At 33.6% G+C, this 17,861-nt stretch overlaps 1 protein-coding gene across 2 annotated transcripts; it reads right to left on the reverse strand.

The window, feature by feature from the left end:
• Positions 1 to 483: 483 nt before the first annotated feature.
• On the reverse strand, positions 484 to 15,139 carry LOC114267786 (hexokinase-3). Of its 2 annotated transcripts, none has more exons than XM_028208848.2 (9): positions 14,656 to 15,139; positions 13,185 to 13,335; positions 12,900 to 13,082; positions 12,320 to 12,394; positions 4,509 to 4,664; positions 4,312 to 4,410; positions 4,093 to 4,220; positions 1,250 to 1,331; positions 484 to 1,051 (listed from the first exon to the last, which is right to left on the reverse strand). In XM_028208848.2, exons 1-9 carry the CDS (start codon positions 14,925 to 14,927, stop codon positions 665 to 667), a joined length of 1,533 nt encoding a protein of 510 aa, XP_028064649.1. In that variant the 5' UTR covers positions 14,928 to 15,139; the 3' UTR covers positions 484 to 664. The 2 variants fall into 2 exon arrangements, with proteins under 2 accessions (XP_028064649.1, XP_028064648.1); XM_028208847.2 differs by having other exon boundaries at positions 13,173 to 13,335; positions 14,656 to 15,136.
• Positions 15,140 to 17,861: the final 2,722 nt, after the last annotated feature.

The following is a 17,861-nucleotide window of genomic DNA, read 5'->3' on the forward strand; positions in this document are numbered from 1 at the left end:
GCAGTTTGAGTTTCCACAGGGAAAGTATTGTGCAATGAGTAGTTTGATTGCTTTTGAAATTTCATCCTCTGAAAGCATAGCATGTTCACTTCGACCAGTAACACTCTTTAACATGAACCTGATTAAAACCCAATCCTAGGATGGTGAGAACTCTCAATCACAATATCCTTGGATGTTGGGTCTCCATATATCTTGCGCATTTGAACAAAGACAACACTGTTGCATACTGAATCGAGGTTGTTAAACATCTCTGTTTCAGCAGACAACAATTTGTTACAAAAACTAGAGACAGATTCATGGCATACCAGGACAAGAATATGTCAGCAGCAGAATAGGAAGTTCATATATGAAACAGAATCACCTTTTCTTATCTTTTTTACAAAAATAAATTATTGTCAGTTGAAGTATATTATGCAACACATCCGCAACTTAGAGCCAAAAAAAACAAAACAAAACAAAAACTAACAATATCATAATACAACATTTGAAAAAATGAATTATGATATGAAATAAGCCAAGGAAATTTTGTTAACAAGAGCAACCTTTTAATACATGAACCATTTACACAACCTTTCCTTTCTTATATATATAGCTAATAATAGAAAATATTGAAAACGAATTCTATAATTTACAGGAGCTATATTTATATATAATCGTATTGTATCTATAGCAACTGTACGGTATCCACATTGGAAGACGAATACAATGCGGCCAGGAGTGCTGATCCAATGCCTGGTCCATCTTTCGTGATCCTAAGAATGACATGTGCGGAGACATCTTCGCCCAAGATTTCGGTCATGGCTTCATTCAAGTATTCTCTGAACATCAAATAACCGGTATACAAACCTCCCTCAATCGCCACAACTGTTCTTCTGATCTTACTATGACTTCCACTTTTGATTCTTCCACTTGTAATGCCACCACTCCCATCTCGACCAATCTTCTTCAAGATGCCAACAATTCCGGAAGCTGCCAATCGGGCTGCCCTGCGAGTCACCACATCACATACCTTCACAACAAGCTTCCGAACTTTTAGAGGGACACCGGGAATCTGAAGTTGAATGGAGTGGGGGGAAATGAAGGAAAAAAAAAAACATAGAACATAAGAATTGCGAGTAATACAATACTTTGGGTTATAAGTGGGTGGAAAGTGATTTGCAAAGAATGATGTGTCGATTGCAGTATTGAAATAACTAGTCACTTTCATAAGTCTTTTGATTTGAAAAGTAGGTGATGCAAACCGATCTACCTCTAGGACATCATTTAAAATTCTGACTACTTCCTTCAAATCGGGGGAATCATCCTCATGCATAGCAGCCATATGTTCTGTACTGAAATTATTGAGGGGCCAGTGACATAAAGTTAGTATTAGAGATGAAACCAGAAAGTAACAACTCAAGACATAATACATCACAGAAAATCCACAGCTAGTTTTAAATACACATGCCCTGTGGCCAATGTTTGCAATTGGATTAAAATGAAAACCCAATTGACTAGGGGTTTGGATTTTTGACTGAAAAGGGTAACCTTTACAACTGAAGACCCATATGTTGCATGTACAATGTAAGAGGTGACAAAAGCCCAATTTCCCCAAGAAAACCCATGAAAGCACAATATCAATCACACAGGATGTTAGATTTCTTAAGGGCAGTATTGTTGCCCTATTGCCAGGGCAGTTCTGGGTTTAGCTACAGTAATTTTTCTGTGAAGACAAAACTATGGGCTTCTATGATTTATCAGGACCCTTGACTGGGGGAAAATTTTGTCAATTCACCAAAAATGACCAAGCAATAGAGAAACCGCTATTATTTAATGTCGAGTAGGATGAACTATTTACATCTAACATCAATATTCACACTAAAATAGCAGGGCATTATTAAGTTCATGCACAACAAACAGTGAGCCTGCCCATGCACCAGCTCTCATTCCAATTTGCAAATCCAGTTTATATTTTTCCTTTTTCTTTTATTTTTTATTATTTTTTTTAAATTTAAAAAAAGGAGTGAAAAAAATGTCGAGGAGTCCAAAAATCTTGGGCTCGTTTGGTTTGATTTTCTGAAAAAAATTTGGGAAATTTTCTCTACAAATAAGTTTTCAAAAATAACCAAACCAAACAAATTTTCCCAAAAAAATTTCCCAAAACTTGTAAACCAAACAAGTTTTCCAAACAAATCTCTCTCTCACACACATCAAATCAATCACTTTTTCCAAAACTCTATCTCAAAATAATTTTCCAAAACATCTTTTAAAAAAAACCAAACCAAACATGTTTTCGTACTTTTTATCTCTAAAACACATCTCTCAAACACAAACCAAACATACCCCTTGTGTTCGGATCATGATCCAATCATAGTTATCAGAATTCCTGTCCGGATTGAAAAATTTTACGATTCTACGATTTTAAACGATCCAGATCACACTAGGATCTTAAATTTAGTAGGATCTTAAAGTTACTACAATCCTATTCATAAATCGTGTAGAATCGCATACGATCCCAATTCTACTCCGATCCTGATTCTAACAATTTTTTTTTTTTGTTATTATTTGTTTCTTATATATATATATATGTATATGTGTATTTCTATATAAAAAATTTGACTATAAACACTTTTTTCAAACATCTCTTCTAATTGATGTTAACATAAAAGATGCATTATATCAAATTTATCATTTTTCTTTAATCTTTTTTAAATTACGTAACATATATTATCATTATTGATAATTTTTTATTTTGTTTTACATTAAAAGTAGAATCTTACGATTTTCGATCTAATTCTACAATTTGATCCACGAGTCCCTTCCAACGAGCCCATGTTAGATCCCGATTTTAACAACCTTGGATCCAATCATAGTCACTTCACTTTTATTTCTTCAAATTTTCTACATTTACAGCTCTTTTAATCAAATTAGGCCACTCAACAACCACCCAGTAACTTGGTGATAAACACAAGTATTCATTGCTTCAGAAACATCATTACACTCGCAGAATTTTGTTGGGAAGGAGACGTTACCTTCACCCATAGGTATTAAGAAAATGTAAACTTACTCACCCCTAAAATATTTAGGGGTCATTTTATCCAATGTCCAAAAATTAAAATGGAAAAGCACCATTGGCTAGCTTAGAAAAAGCTAGCTTGTTTTGGCTAAAATAGGCTAAATAAGGCATATAAATTTAATGCAATAACTTGTGCTAAACACCTTCCACCAGCTTTTTTAAAGCTATAATCCTAATAATTGAATTTAAAAGTTTGCCACTCAACTGGTTATACTTGTAACTTAAATTCAAATGAAAAAGATTTGAAAATCATTAGTTTCCTTCGGCAATCTATTTTACATATTTGTGTCACCACATAAATTGCTGAATTAGAATGCCATGAACCAAGCATCATTGATCAACTTAACTTAGATGCCGAATACATTTTTCATTCCGTCTACCAAAGAATTGTAAATGTTTCTGACTACATACACTTTTCCTTTGTATCCATGTAACTCAAAACATTTCCCTTATATGTTCCCTTTTTGAACCAGAGTTCCTTACAAATCACTACTGGACCATAGTCACACTTCCCATAAATCATTAGCAGTGTTTTTTCCCAAATGTCATAATTTTTTGCACATTGGTCAAAATATCTTCTATAAAATATTCAAAGGCTTTCAATCTATGAAAAGAAAGTTATACAGCCTGGTAATGCTACAGCAAAAACCAATCAAAGAAGATGGCTCATGAAACTGACAGAAGTATGAGTGAGAAAACATAATTTGGCAGTTAGAAGCCTAGAAATTATAAGACAATTGACCACTATAAAGAGGGAAAAAAAAATAACTGGAAGTTTAGAAGCCAATTATGGAGAGGAAAAGAAAAGAAAAATCAATTATGGAATTGTGTGAGGGTGTCTTTTACATGTGAGTACGAGATTGAATGTCATATGCCTTTAAAACAGCTACAGAGGATAAGTAGATGAGAACAAAAAAAATAAAAAATAAAATATTGAAGTAGCAGAGTACATTGAATTACAGAAATTGTGGAAGGATTTGATATTTTGCATGCCTGAGAAAGAATGGGAGAGATTTAAAAGGGAAATGGGAACATACCTTAAAATAGAAGGCACTGATAGTTTAGAAGCTACAGGTCCAAAAATATCAGACTCCTGTGACATCCTGAGAAGCACTCTTCTTACAATGTCACCCAGATACATAGCTGATATCATTTTCTCAAAACCCTGCAGCAAGATCATCATGGTTGTGTTATTCACAAGATTATTGGAGCAAAGCGGAGGAAAGGGGACCAATTTAACAGTGACTGAACCTTACTTGATCATTTGGGTTCAGGCTATCGGCATCTAAATCAGTATCGTAAGATGTTCTTGGCAGATGAGATGACCAGAAATTTCCCCATTCCATGTTAACTACCTAATTAATAAAATATAAGATCATAAGTAAAATTAGCTATCGTTTCCCCCAAATTTAGCCACATACGATATTTCAGTGGAGAACCCAAGAAAGGATACCATGCCTCCTGAAGTAGTAAGCAAGCCTTGACATTTAATAATAGCATCTGCCCGCTCCAAATAGCAGGCATTTGTACCAGTCCCAATTATCACTGCAGCAACTGTGTCTTCGTCATCATAATGTCCAAGTGCTAATGTTCCCACAGTATCATTTACCTGCTTACAAAAGAGCGAATTAGACCAATAAATTCTTTGTACATTAGCCATATGTGTAGTTACTACATTTATAATTAAAGACAAGTAACAAACACATAAAATAAACATGTTTAAACATTTATGCATGAATATGTCTATATTACTAACTATTGGGGCGTTGCGAGAACCAATTTGTGCACAATTTCAGACTAGATGAACTTGCACTTGATGAGTTAAGGACAAGACGACTGAAACAGAATCAAAAGAAAGAAACAAAAACTGACTAGGCTAATTTAAATTACAATTCACAAGTAATAGGAATGAGCTGAAGCTCGTCTCGTTAGCACTCTAAATACAATATTGTTACAACAGAAAGAAAAAAAAAATGATGCAATACTAGATAGGGATGGCAATATGAAACCGGCCCGACGGTGACCCGACCCCCCGACCCCGAATTCAGCGGTTATTCACCGAAAAATATCCCCTACGGGCCGGAGACGGTATTCAAAAATTCATTCCCGATGATATCCGAGCTAGGGACGGGGATATGTGTTTCAGAACCGGACCCGCCCCGCCCCGCCCCGCACCGCATGGTCCCCGAGGTAAAATGACCCTTTTGTCCCTGGATATATATATGCATATGCTTGTCTTTGTTAGGGTTTCACAGACACACACACTCAAAGCCTCTCTCACACACGCCGCTCCTCTCTCTCTCTCTCTCTCTCTCTCTCTCGCCACTGGTTTGTCCCTCTCTCTTCCCTCCGTCACCGACAATCCTCCCTCCTTCACCACCGCACCTCCCATCTCTGTTTAGGTATCTCTCTCTCTCTCTCTCTCTAGGGAATTCGATCTAGGTTTACATATATGTATATTATATATATATATATATATATCTGAGTGTTTAGATCTGAGTAGAAATCTGTAAAAAATACAATATAGATCTGTTTTTTTTTTTCTCTCTAAATTTGTTTATTTTATATTGATAATCAGTTGTATTTTTTATGCAGATCTACCTTCAGACCCTGATAATCTGTGCTTGTGAATTATTGATAATCTGTTGATCATTATCTTTCACATCAGGTTTGATCTGTTGATATTATTGATAATCTGTCTATATTATTGATGCAAATTGCTGGGTTTTGGGAGTATTTTGATGCAAATTGCTGGGTCTTGGGAATTTGGGTAATGACAGAAGTTGGAGTCTTGCCATGAATTTTGATCTTCTGGATTAGGGGTTATTACTCCACAAATCTTCTCTGAAATCTTCAAAGGCCCATCTTCTTGTTCCTCCAATTCTACCTCTAAGAACAAGTGATCATCAAACCACCTCTCTCTCTCTCTCTCTGTCCATATATATATATATATATATATATGTGTGTGTGTGTGTGTATTTTTGTTGTTTTTTTCTTCTTTTTTAGCAAGTGGGATTATGGGTATATGTTGTTGTGATATTTTTAGTTAAAAAGAATGGACTCTCCTACTGTAGAGCCCTATTGGGTACATGAGTTTATTATGTTGTGTTTGGATCTTCAATTTAAGTAAAAATTTATGAAGGAAAATTCTTAGACTTGTGTACGGATTTTAATAGATTATCTTATAATAAAATTATACAAGTAGATTATTCATAAAAGAAAAAGAAAATTGATTTGATTTAATGATTTTATCAATTTTTTTTTATAGAAAAAATAGATGACTAATAAATCATCTATTTCTTTTAAAGGTAAATATGATGAAATCGTGTAACTATTATTATTAAATTAATATTTTTTTTTTCATAAATAATCTATCCAATTCAGATATGGGACCCGAATCAGCACCCTTCAATTTTGGCCATGTATGTGAAAATCTGTTTCTGCCTTCTATGATGAATATTATATATACTCTGTCTATTGTGATCATCACACCTTTGTGCTTTCTTTTGAATTGCTTTTATTTATGTTATAAGATAAATTGTATGTGTTTTAGAACATATTGGAAGAATATTTTGAATTATTGCTTACAAAAGTCAGTCAAGATAAGTATTCAAAGTGTAGAAAGTCTATGGACCTAAAAACCCAGAGACCAGAAATTGAAAAGTGGTGTGTGGCTGAACCTGAGATCTGTTCATTTCATCTCCTTAAGAGCTTGGAACTGAATACTCTGCAATAGCCCCCCCAAAAAAGACAAAAGGTCTACACACCCATAATTTTACTCAGAAATAGCAATCTATGGTTCAAATTCGTTTCATACATGCACTCCACACTATAACAATTTAATCTCCACCATATTTGGAACCAGAAGATCAAAATTCATGGCAAGACTCCAACTTTCAACACCATTTAACCTTCAACACCATTTGACTAGCTCTATCTGTAATCTACTTATCAGAATAATCAATCAATTAGTAATATTTGCATATGGTCTCTACAGTAGTTCAGTTTTTTTGTTTGTTTATTTATTTATTTATTTTTTGAGACATTGCTTATGATTAAATTTGAACCAGAATTGCCATCAAGCAGAGGAGAGGACCTGCAATCTAAGTGCTTGCTTGAACTCTACGGACTGGAGGTATTTTGATTCTATTGCTTCCTTGCATGTGGAGCTTATATTGATCAGACACAGTTTGACAGTGATTATTTGAACTAATGGAAGATATAATTTGGTTGCATTTTGTTAAAATGATTATTGCCACAAATCATGTTTTGCTGCATTAGTGATAATCAATGTTCACAGACAGAACCTGTTTGCTTTCCCTTTTGTAACTGATGACAAGGATCTGGCCTTTTCATTTTAAAAATTACTTCATCAAGAATATTTAAAAATATGCATGTGAAAGAAAAATGTATCCTAAATAATGAGTTTTCTTCTGGATTAGGAGTCTCTCTAACTATTATTTAGCGGAGAACCCATATTGCATCTTCTATAATGCATGTTGAACACTCTATCACATCCCCTTTACTGTCTTCTCAAGGATCTAATCTAAGAACTAAACATTCTAGTACTGTTAGTTGGATCACATCCCCTTAATTTATTTATATTAATTCAATCCATATTATTTTTATAAAGGTTAAAAATGTCAGATGTTAACTCTGAAGCACCCGTTAACTCTCAAGTACCATTTGAGAGTGACGCGTCACAACATTCATCGCCAGTTACGAACGCACCTACGAACTCACCGTCTCCCCTCTCTAATCAACATGTTATTGATTTAGAAGAGTCTAATACTACTTGTGGAGGAACTAAAAAAAAACCAAGTGTTGTGTGGGAACATTTTAAAAAACAAGTCAATGGAGTGTGGAAGGAAATATGTAATTATTGTAATAAGCAGCTTGGAGGTGATTCAAAAAATGGAACTAGGCATTTGCATGATCACCATAAGAGTTGTACTCGGAAAAAAGTGATGGACATGAGGCAAAAAGTGTTAACTAACAACTTTAGTAGAGAGATTCCAAAAATGAATTCTTATATCTTTGATCAAGATTTTGCTACGAAAGAGTTGTCACATGCCATAATCTTGCATGAATATCCCCTCTCTATCGTAGACCATGTTGGTTTTAAACGATATTCAGCAGCACTTCAACCATTGTTTAAAGTGCCTTCTCGAAATACGATAAAGAGTGATATTTTAAAGATTTATGATCATGAGAGGGTGAAGACATTGAGTTTGGTAGAGCATAATAAAAGTAGGGTGGCAATCACAACTGATATGTGGACTACTAGCAATCAAAAGAAAGGATTCATGGCTGTCACCGCACACTTTATTGATGATTCATGGATATTGCAAAGTCGCATTTTGAGGTATATTTTTATAAATTTGCAAATCATTTAAGTTTATTTATGTTCCATGTCCACACACAAAAGAAGTTCAACTTGCATGTTATTAATACTTGTTTATGAATATCATATTTTAGGTTTATTTATGTTCCATGTCCACACACAAAAGAAGTTCTTTGTGATACTTTGCTTGAGTGTATGATGGATTGGAATATTGATGGAAAAATCTCGACTGTTACTGTTGATAATTGCTCCACAAATGATGCCATGATTACCATGTTGATGGATAAGTTAAGTAATTCATCGCTTTTGTTGGGTGGTACTTTATTTCATATGCGTTGCTGTGCGCATATTTTGAATTTGATAGTGAAAGATGGATTGGATGTCATACGAGTTGGTGCGGAGAAAATTCGAGAGAGTGTAACTTATTGGACAGCAACACCAAAAAGAGTAGAAAAATTTGAAGAAACAGTCAACCAATTGCGTATTCCACATACTAAGAAATTAGGACTTGATTGTGCAACAAGGTGGAATTCAACCTACTTGATGCTTCAGACAGCCTTATTGTATAAGGATGTCTTTTCTAGGTTGAAAATTAGAGAGTCCCAATATAAGACTGTGCCAACTGAGCAAGAATGGGAGTTTGCTAGAGAAATTAGTGAGAGGTTTAAGATTTTTTTTTCTATCACTGAGTTGTTTTCTGGTACAAAGTATCCCACAGCCAATGTTTGTTTCCCAACTTTATGTGAGATTAGGATGACACTGTCTCAATGGCTCTCTTGTGAAATTGAAGTGATCAGAACAATGGCATCAAAAATGGTGGAAAAATTTGATAAATATTGGTTAGTGATACATGGTGTTATTGGGGTTGCAGTTGTACTTGATCCTAGGTATAAAATGAGTGTATTGGAGTTCTATTTTAAAAAACTTTATGGAGACAAAGCTGAAGATGAAGTTGATAGGGTTCGTCATATTTGTTATGATTTGTTGCAAGAGTATCAGCATCGAGTTGGTATGGAGACCGATGTTGTTGGTGACTCTTCTGCTCATCCAGAAATTGTTACAGAGACCCTTTCAGAATTTGATTTGTTTATTAGTAGAAAGAGAAGTAAAAAAATGAAGAATGTAAGATCAGAGTTGGACCATTATCTAGAAGATGATGTTTTGCCAAGAACTTCAGGTTTTGATGTTTTGAATTGGTGGAAAGCTAGTGGACCAAAGTATCCGACCTTAAAGGCAATAACTAGGAACATTTTAACTATTCCTGTATCCACTGTTGCTTCTAAGTCAGCATTTAGTACTAGCGGAAGGTTGGTGAATCCACATCGTAGTAGACTTCATCCAAACATATTAGAAGTATTAATGTGTGCACAAAGTTGGTTGTAGGGTGAAAAGATGAAAGGTATTATTTTATCCAATTTACATATTATTATTTCACTTTTTATAATTTATATTACCATGGAATAATTTCACTATTGAATTTATATTCTTTACTTTTTAGGAAATTCAACATTGGAATCGGTGGACTATGCAACTATATATGATGATGATGATGAGATCGAGTCAGATCAGTCATGTGCCACTTTTTTGTTAGTTGTCATATTTTTTTGTTTTAATTGTTAACATTTTTTACATTTTATTATTAGTATTAATTATTTGTTTTTTCTTTTTGTTATTTAACAGGAATTCAAGTTGAAGGAGATAATGGAAGTTGTGTGGTTTGTATTGGTTTGAAGAAACAATGGATTTGCTTTTTTATGTTGTAATGGATATTTTTTTTTTTTTTTTAAATTTCAACTTTTGGGTAACCTATCCCTTGCGGGTTGTGCTTGGGATTAATTATTCTCTTTGTTACTTGTTGAATTTTCTTGTGTGTGCTGCTGGACAGATGTTTTGTTTGTGTTATTTTGTTGCTACATGATGTTTTGTGTGTGGGTTGTGTATGTATGGGCTGCTGAATTAATGTTTATTGATGTTTATTAATGTTTTGCTACAAGATGTTTATTAATGTTTATTGATATTTATTGATTTAAATGGATGTTGCTACAGGATGTTTATTGATGCTTTGCTACACGATGTTTATTGATGTTTATTGATTTAAATGGATGTTGCTATAGGATTCAAATTTGTATGTTGCTTCAGGATGTTTTGTTTATTAATGTTTATTGATGTTTATTGATTTAAATGGATGTTGCTACATGATTCAAATTTGTATGTTGTTTCAAGATCTTTCTATCTTTCTTTCTTTTCTTTTTTTTATTTGTTGTGGCTGAGTTCTAATTAATTAAAAAAATGAAGCTATTAGGGTTGATATTCCAACTGATAAATTCTAAAATTTATACATCCAGTAGTGAAGGGTGATTGAGAATGCTTATTGATGTTTATAGATTTTTACATAAAAATAAAAATAAAATAAAAACCGGGGATTTTCCGAGGTCGGGGGCGGGGATGGGGCCGGGCTATGGGTCCCGTCGGGGATCGGGGACCGGGGGGGGGGGTATTACTTTCGGGGATCGGGGACGGGTAGTCCCCGGCCCAGCCTCGCCCCGTTGCCATTCCTAGTACTAGAATCTTTAGGAAATGAACAACAAACTCAAAATAGTGTTTTAACTGATAGGATCATGCAAAGAGATCATAAGTTGAGGAAAAGAGATTATGGATTGAAGAACTTCAAGTATGTGAGTCTTATCAAGACATGCAAACAGAAATCCCTGAATCAGTGAGCTCCCAAAAGAGGAGGAGGGGGGGGGGGGGGGGGAATGAAAAAGAGAAGTGTTAATTTCTAACAGCAAAATAACTAATGTTCATGTAAAAAACTAAACATTCCTCTTGCTAGCGAAGACGTATCAGGGTGACAGATATTAACTAATGGCACAAACCAACCCTGTGCTTGGATCTTGCGTTTGTAGAAGGAAAGTGAAACTGAAAAGATAGGTAAAGAAAATGAAGAGGAAGAAGTCCTTTTTTCCCCCTTTTGTTTAGTTGGCTTAGAAAAATGAGAAGAAAATGAATTGGTAAGTATGTACGCCCAATTCAGTTCCCATTAGATGAGGGGTTTCGGAGAGGTAGATTGGGTACATATCTATAATTTGCACTAAGTGGCTGCTTTCATGTTCGAAACCACATAGCTGAGTTTTAATGAAACACATACAAATAAAAATTATACAGTAATTTTTTTCTTCAAAATCTTGTCAACCTTCACAAAAATATATTCTTATAGGCTCCAGGTTGGATTAATACAGCATACAACATTATTTTCCAGTGTGCAGTCAAAGCTGATTGTGCACAAAGAGCCTAATCCACAGACGAATGACATGCTTTTCCAGTATTTCTAGATTTCCAGATGAATATTTCAATAACAAATGAGAACCTACGGGAAAAAGCTCTAAGTAACATATTAAGTGATCAATTACTGGTAAGCTTGATTTTAGACATCCATTAATAATTATTGAAGACCCATTTTCCAGTAAAAAGAAAGAATTCCTAACTCAATACTACAGATGTAATTGGAAAAACATAATAATAACACACATTGCGCACACTTATATACATATATATTTAATTTGAAAAATCAATAATAGCATACATTTAACACACTCAGCATACAGTTAACGCACTCAGTAATAGCATACACTCGGTAGTATTTTAAAACGGTACACATAAAGGATGGCAGGACGAAAAATGAAGCAAGCATTAGATATGTACTATTTTAAAAGAGTACCAATCCACAATAATGTACTGAAGTATCCAGCAATATATTGAACAACAAACAGCCAAACAAGAACATGCACAACCAACCTTTAGTACACACTACACACTTAAATATATACATATATATGGACACAAAATATATTTATTCAACACTTAGCAAAAGAACATTCAGAAAGTAAAATGACTTAAACGGGAACTGAGAAAGCACTTACAAGTGCTGCTACCCCCATATTTACGCCTTTTTTAGACATTGTTTGTTGTAAGCATTCAGAAACATCTCTTCCAACCTGACATGAAAAAATTTTTTGTACCATATAAATCTCCATTTCCAGTGGTCTCTTGAATAATCACCGATTCCAGATTATTTTCTATTTCTTTTTTAGTAGAAAGGCATTTTCTCTAATTATTAAGACTATAATTTGAATCAAGTTAAGCAAACATGAGGTTGTATTGTACTCAGCACAGCCACAACTCAATCAAACCAATTGAGCTCAAATGGTTTAAGTGATGCCCCAGTATCAATGTCACTGAAGGGGAGATCTATATTTTACTTTGCCATCAACAAGACTAAACTATATTGCAGCTCATCACAGCCACAACCCAGTCAAACCAATTGAGCTCAAATGGTTTAAGTGATGCCCCAGGACCAATGTCACTGAAGGCAATATCCAAATTCCAACTTTGCCATCAACAAGAAAGGAATGTTTCCTAACTATATTGCAGCTCATCACATAGTTCAAAATGATTTGAAGCATCCACAGGTACATCTTATTAGATCACTATCCAACTAACCATGTCTTCAATGGTAAAACCTTTCGTCCATTTGATTAGAATGCCTGACGAGACAGACAATTGCTTCACAGGGAACGAGAATGTAAATCCAAGTTCCCTTCTTTTGACTGCTGATAGTTCATGAACTCCTTCTTTCTTTTCTATAAACTCTTTTAGTGATGAAGCAATCAAATCAAAGAGTTCCTGCCAGCAAAAGAACATTCCAGTTTCAATAATATCATAAGATAAGAAAATGCAAAATTGAGCTCAGAAGTAGTAGAACGTATGCGGTACAAACTCGGCCACCTCGCCTGTGCTGGCCTTTAGATTTAGAGGAATCGGTTTCCTTTCAACATCAGGATCAGGAATGGCAGACCTATCACCCACAAGCTGAAGACGCAAGACCCTGAAATTAGTACCTCCAAGATCTAGCGCGTAATAGGTTCCCTTCTCACTCCTGGAGGAATTTCAGGCATAATCAACTATAAGTACACCAAGGAAAGAGGGTGCCAAAAGAAAAAAGAAAAAGAAGTTGACAAGTGGCTATAAAAAATATCCCAAGTCATATCGTATTTTTTGATAGCCAGTGTTAGAATTGAAGACAGCAATGTAAGTTAACAATGATGAAACAGTCTCTCAATCATACAAACTGGATAATAAACCTCTGGAATCATTTAGTTGATTACCTCCCTCTGCAGTTATTGCAACAATGAAGTCCACAATGATAGGTAGACCATAGTGAAAATTGCAGAGAATACAAAAATCTCCACTATTATTTCAAATATTAGGTAATCTAATGATGTTATATGCTTTGTATATACCTGAAAATTATACAATAATAAATAGACCAATATTCACATCTACTAGGATATTTATGCATAAAATCCAATCATGTATGGATATCCAACGATTCTCCCATCAAAACAAAACCAAATTAAAATTTGGAGGATGACAGTGGAATGGAATATTTTTCCAGATACAATTCGAGAATCAGTTGGTAATTATTTAAATAAAAACCAATCAAAGACCACCAGCTGATCCCAATTGTGGAGCCCAAGGCCCAGAATTCCCAAATATACAATACTCAAATGAGAATATAAGTATTTCCCATGATGCCTAAAGTTTCGAATAAAAAAATTCTCCAATAAAGCAGCTAAAAGATTGCTCCATCACAGTGCAGAATGACAAAACAAAAACAGGTTACAATATTAACTGTATGAAACTGCTTTTAAAAATCCTAAAATAAAAAAACAAAAAAAAAACAAATAGTATGTGGTCCATTTAAATGTGTCGGCATGAAAAAACCTTTTTATGGGTATATCATCAAAAAAGAAGAAACCACAATTATAATAACGATTTTGCCACAAACAGTAGTAGCAGCAACAACCAAACAAAAAACCCAAAACAATTATAAAGTACAAGCTATCAAACTGGGACAACAAAGATAGATGAGAATATCAAATTTGAAACAAAAAATCAATCACCAACCAAAAACAAGAATCAGACTCAAATAGGCAAAAGCATTCAAATTCCTAAAATATACAAAGAATGTGATAAAGAAAGAGGAACCCCCCACAAAATACTATCAAATTTTAAAGTTCTATATAGCAATCAAAAATCAGATAACATAACACCTCAAAACAAGATTCAAATCACAAAATTTCAAATTGAAACAACCCCAAAAACAAACACCCATTAAAAACTCCTCTCAATATTATTCAATCAAATGAAAACCCAAGATATATATATTGATATGGAATGTTGAGTATGTACATACCCATTGGGAAGTTTATCGACGTAGGTGAGAAGCATCTTGAGCTTACTACCACCTTCAGAGGCTAAACCCGCGTGCATCTCAACCGCCATAGCATCAACTACCTGTCTCAGACGCAAAACCGACGTAGAGCACGCTTCCTCGAACTCCTCCAAAACCGCCACCGCTCTCCTCCACCTCCGCTGCCTCCTCACCCTCCTCCCCACCATCACCGCCGCGATTGCGCACGTCGCCACTGCGCACCCCACCGCCAACCCCAACCCTACCTTCCCCATCTCTCGCCACCACCGCTAAAACTCCTCCTCCACAATCAACCCACTCAAGCCATCGCAACGATACCGTTTCGAAATTCCAAAACCGTCGTCTATCGCCGGAGGTTCACCGGAGACCCCTCTCGCCGACGACCCGTTCGAAGAAAAGTTCGAGAGAGAGAGAGAGAGAGAGAGAGAGTGTGTGCGTGTGTTGTCTGCGGTCTTCGCACTATGTAGTGTTGGAAAGCGAACTGTAGGATATTTATATTGTGGTTAAAAGGCTGATTTGCCCTTGCTCTTATTTAAAAATTCCATTATTTATTTATTTTTTTTTATTTTCCATTTTAACATAGAGTTAATGAAAATCGGTTTTACCCAAAAATATATTTGAAATTGACAATTTTGATTTGGTTGTAGATTTGAGGGCCCACATGGGCTGTTTGGTAGGGTTGGCAGATAAAAATTGACACTGAGATGGTGAAATTACCATTTTGCCCATTGGCTTTTGAGAAAATGGTTCGGTAAACCCTTGTTTGAAAGGTATGGTTAGTTGTTGACTCGGTGATTGGGACCTTTCCAACAAAGAAAGGAAAATGACATGCTCATGCTCTCTATCAAATGAATTGTTTATGACGACCCATAAAAGAATTATGTTATATTATTGTGTGATGTGACATTTAATCTCTCATGTGCATTAATTCCATATGAGTTGATGTGTATAAAACAAATTTGGTCTTTGAATTTATTTATTTATTTATTGTTTGAATAGGTGTTTGTCCTATTTTTTGTTTATTTTTAATTTAAAGAGATAACATAACGGAGAAAAAAAGTTAAATAGGCATAGAATGCGGTAAGGTGTTTGAGGTTCGATTGTAATTAGGGAATTTTTAATTCGTCATTCATTTGTTAGATGGGTGAATTAAAAAAAAGTAATTCGCATCTATCTATCAAATTAACGGATGTGGATTGAGCGGACATGCATAAAATGCAGTAGAGTGTTCATGGTTCGATTGTAATTAGGGAACTTTTAATCTGTCATTCATCCGTCGAATTGACGGATTGAAAAAAATTAATTCACATCCGTCTACCAAATTGACCAATGTGGACTGAGCGAATTGACGCATAAATGCGAATCGATTTAGCGGTTTAAACTTTTACAAATTTTGAACATAATACAACAATTTGTCAATTTTTTTTGGATAATAATTCAACTCAACATAACTAAAAGATTATCAAGTAATTAATCAATTACCAATAACAAATACATACAAAAGAAATTATGTATTATCAAAACTATTTCATTACTTTTTTTTTATTCAAAAACTATTTAATTTGATTTTTAAAAAAAATAAAAAAAATTAAGCTTTGTATTTTCCACACAAAATACCAAATATCAACCATTGCCATTTGATAAAAGGATTTTCAAATTGAAAATACAAACAAAATATCTAAACAAATTGAAAACACAAAATCTTACAAATTATTAGGGGTGCTCGCAGTTTAGTGGTTCGGTTGCGGCCAAAGGAACATTAAATCCGCCATCCATCCAAAATTAGGCAAATTGAAAAAAATCAATCCGTAACCTTCCGTTGATCATCACACATCCATCTAAAATGCGGCGGATAGGTTCGATTCAATTGGTTTAGTCGGATTGGAATATCCGCTACTCACCCCTAAAATGCAGTAGTTAAAATACATATAAATTTATTTAATCTGATTGAATATATAATTTTTGGTGAAAAAATAATTTATGCAACTGGTCCCACTTGATTAGAGCACCATGCTTAATTTGGTTAGGTTTCTTTTTTTGAAAAAAATTATTAAAATATTGCATTATAATAAAATATAATAAACACAATTACAATAACAAAGTATGATTTTTTAAAAAATATTTAGTGAAAGGAATAAAACCTTAAGTAATTACAATGAGAGTAAAACCAAATAAAATTAACTAATTTATTCAAATTTATCTTGTATTTAACTTGTTAAAAGTGTTAAAGGATTTCATATTTAACTAAGTCAAATTTCAGTACTTTTAATATTTATTAATTTTTTAAGTGGTAAGATTGAATAAAATAATAATAAAATAAATAAATTATTCGATCTCATTGAAACTTATTTGAAATCAACTCAAAAAATAAATAGAAAGACTTAAAAAAAATTTAAATCTTGGTAAAATTTTAAATTAAATTTGAATAACTAACATGATCATACTAGATGATGAATATTCAATTATTGAAAAAAATAAATAAACTTGTTTTAATGAATAGATAAATGGGTGACACACCAATAAATTTAAAAATGTGATCATGTGAACTATTTAATCCTTTATTTTTTTTATTATGAATCTAAAAGTTCTATTAAAGTATAAATTATATAAAAAGGTAGTTACTTACCCATTGGGGCTCAATTTTTTAAGGATAAAATTAGATTTCTCCAAATGTGAAATTATGGGTAATCCACATTATAGAGGTTTTGGATTTTTTTCTCCTGGAACAAATTTCACATTATAAACAAGAACGTAACACTTCAATAATGTAACATTCTAATGTAATACACTAAAAAAAATAGCTTAGTGTATTTTTCTCAAGCGTAACAACGTAACACTAAAAAAAAAATATTCGTATATTTTTTCCAGACATAACACTCTAATGTAACACAAAAAAATTTCTTAATATACTTTTCATAAATTTAACACTCTAATCAATATATAATTTCAAAGATAACACTCCAATGTAACACACAAAAAACATTAAAAAAATTAGTGTACTTTTTCTAAACGTAACACTCACAGTTTGAAATTATACATTTGTCCAAAACTTACTAAGAAATTTTTTTACTCCTTTTGGAATGGTTTGAAAAATCCTACATCATTTTGAAATAAGTTTGAAAAATTCTATATCATTTTGAAATGGTTTGAAGAATCCTATATCATTTTTTGGGAGTATTACATTTTTT

Source organism: Camellia sinensis, chromosome 12 (assembly GCF_055761805.1).
Source record: "Camellia sinensis isolate YWXY chromosome 12, ASM5576180v1, whole genome shotgun sequence".
Lineage (NCBI taxonomy): Eukaryota > Viridiplantae > Streptophyta > Magnoliopsida > Ericales > Theaceae > Camellia > Camellia sinensis.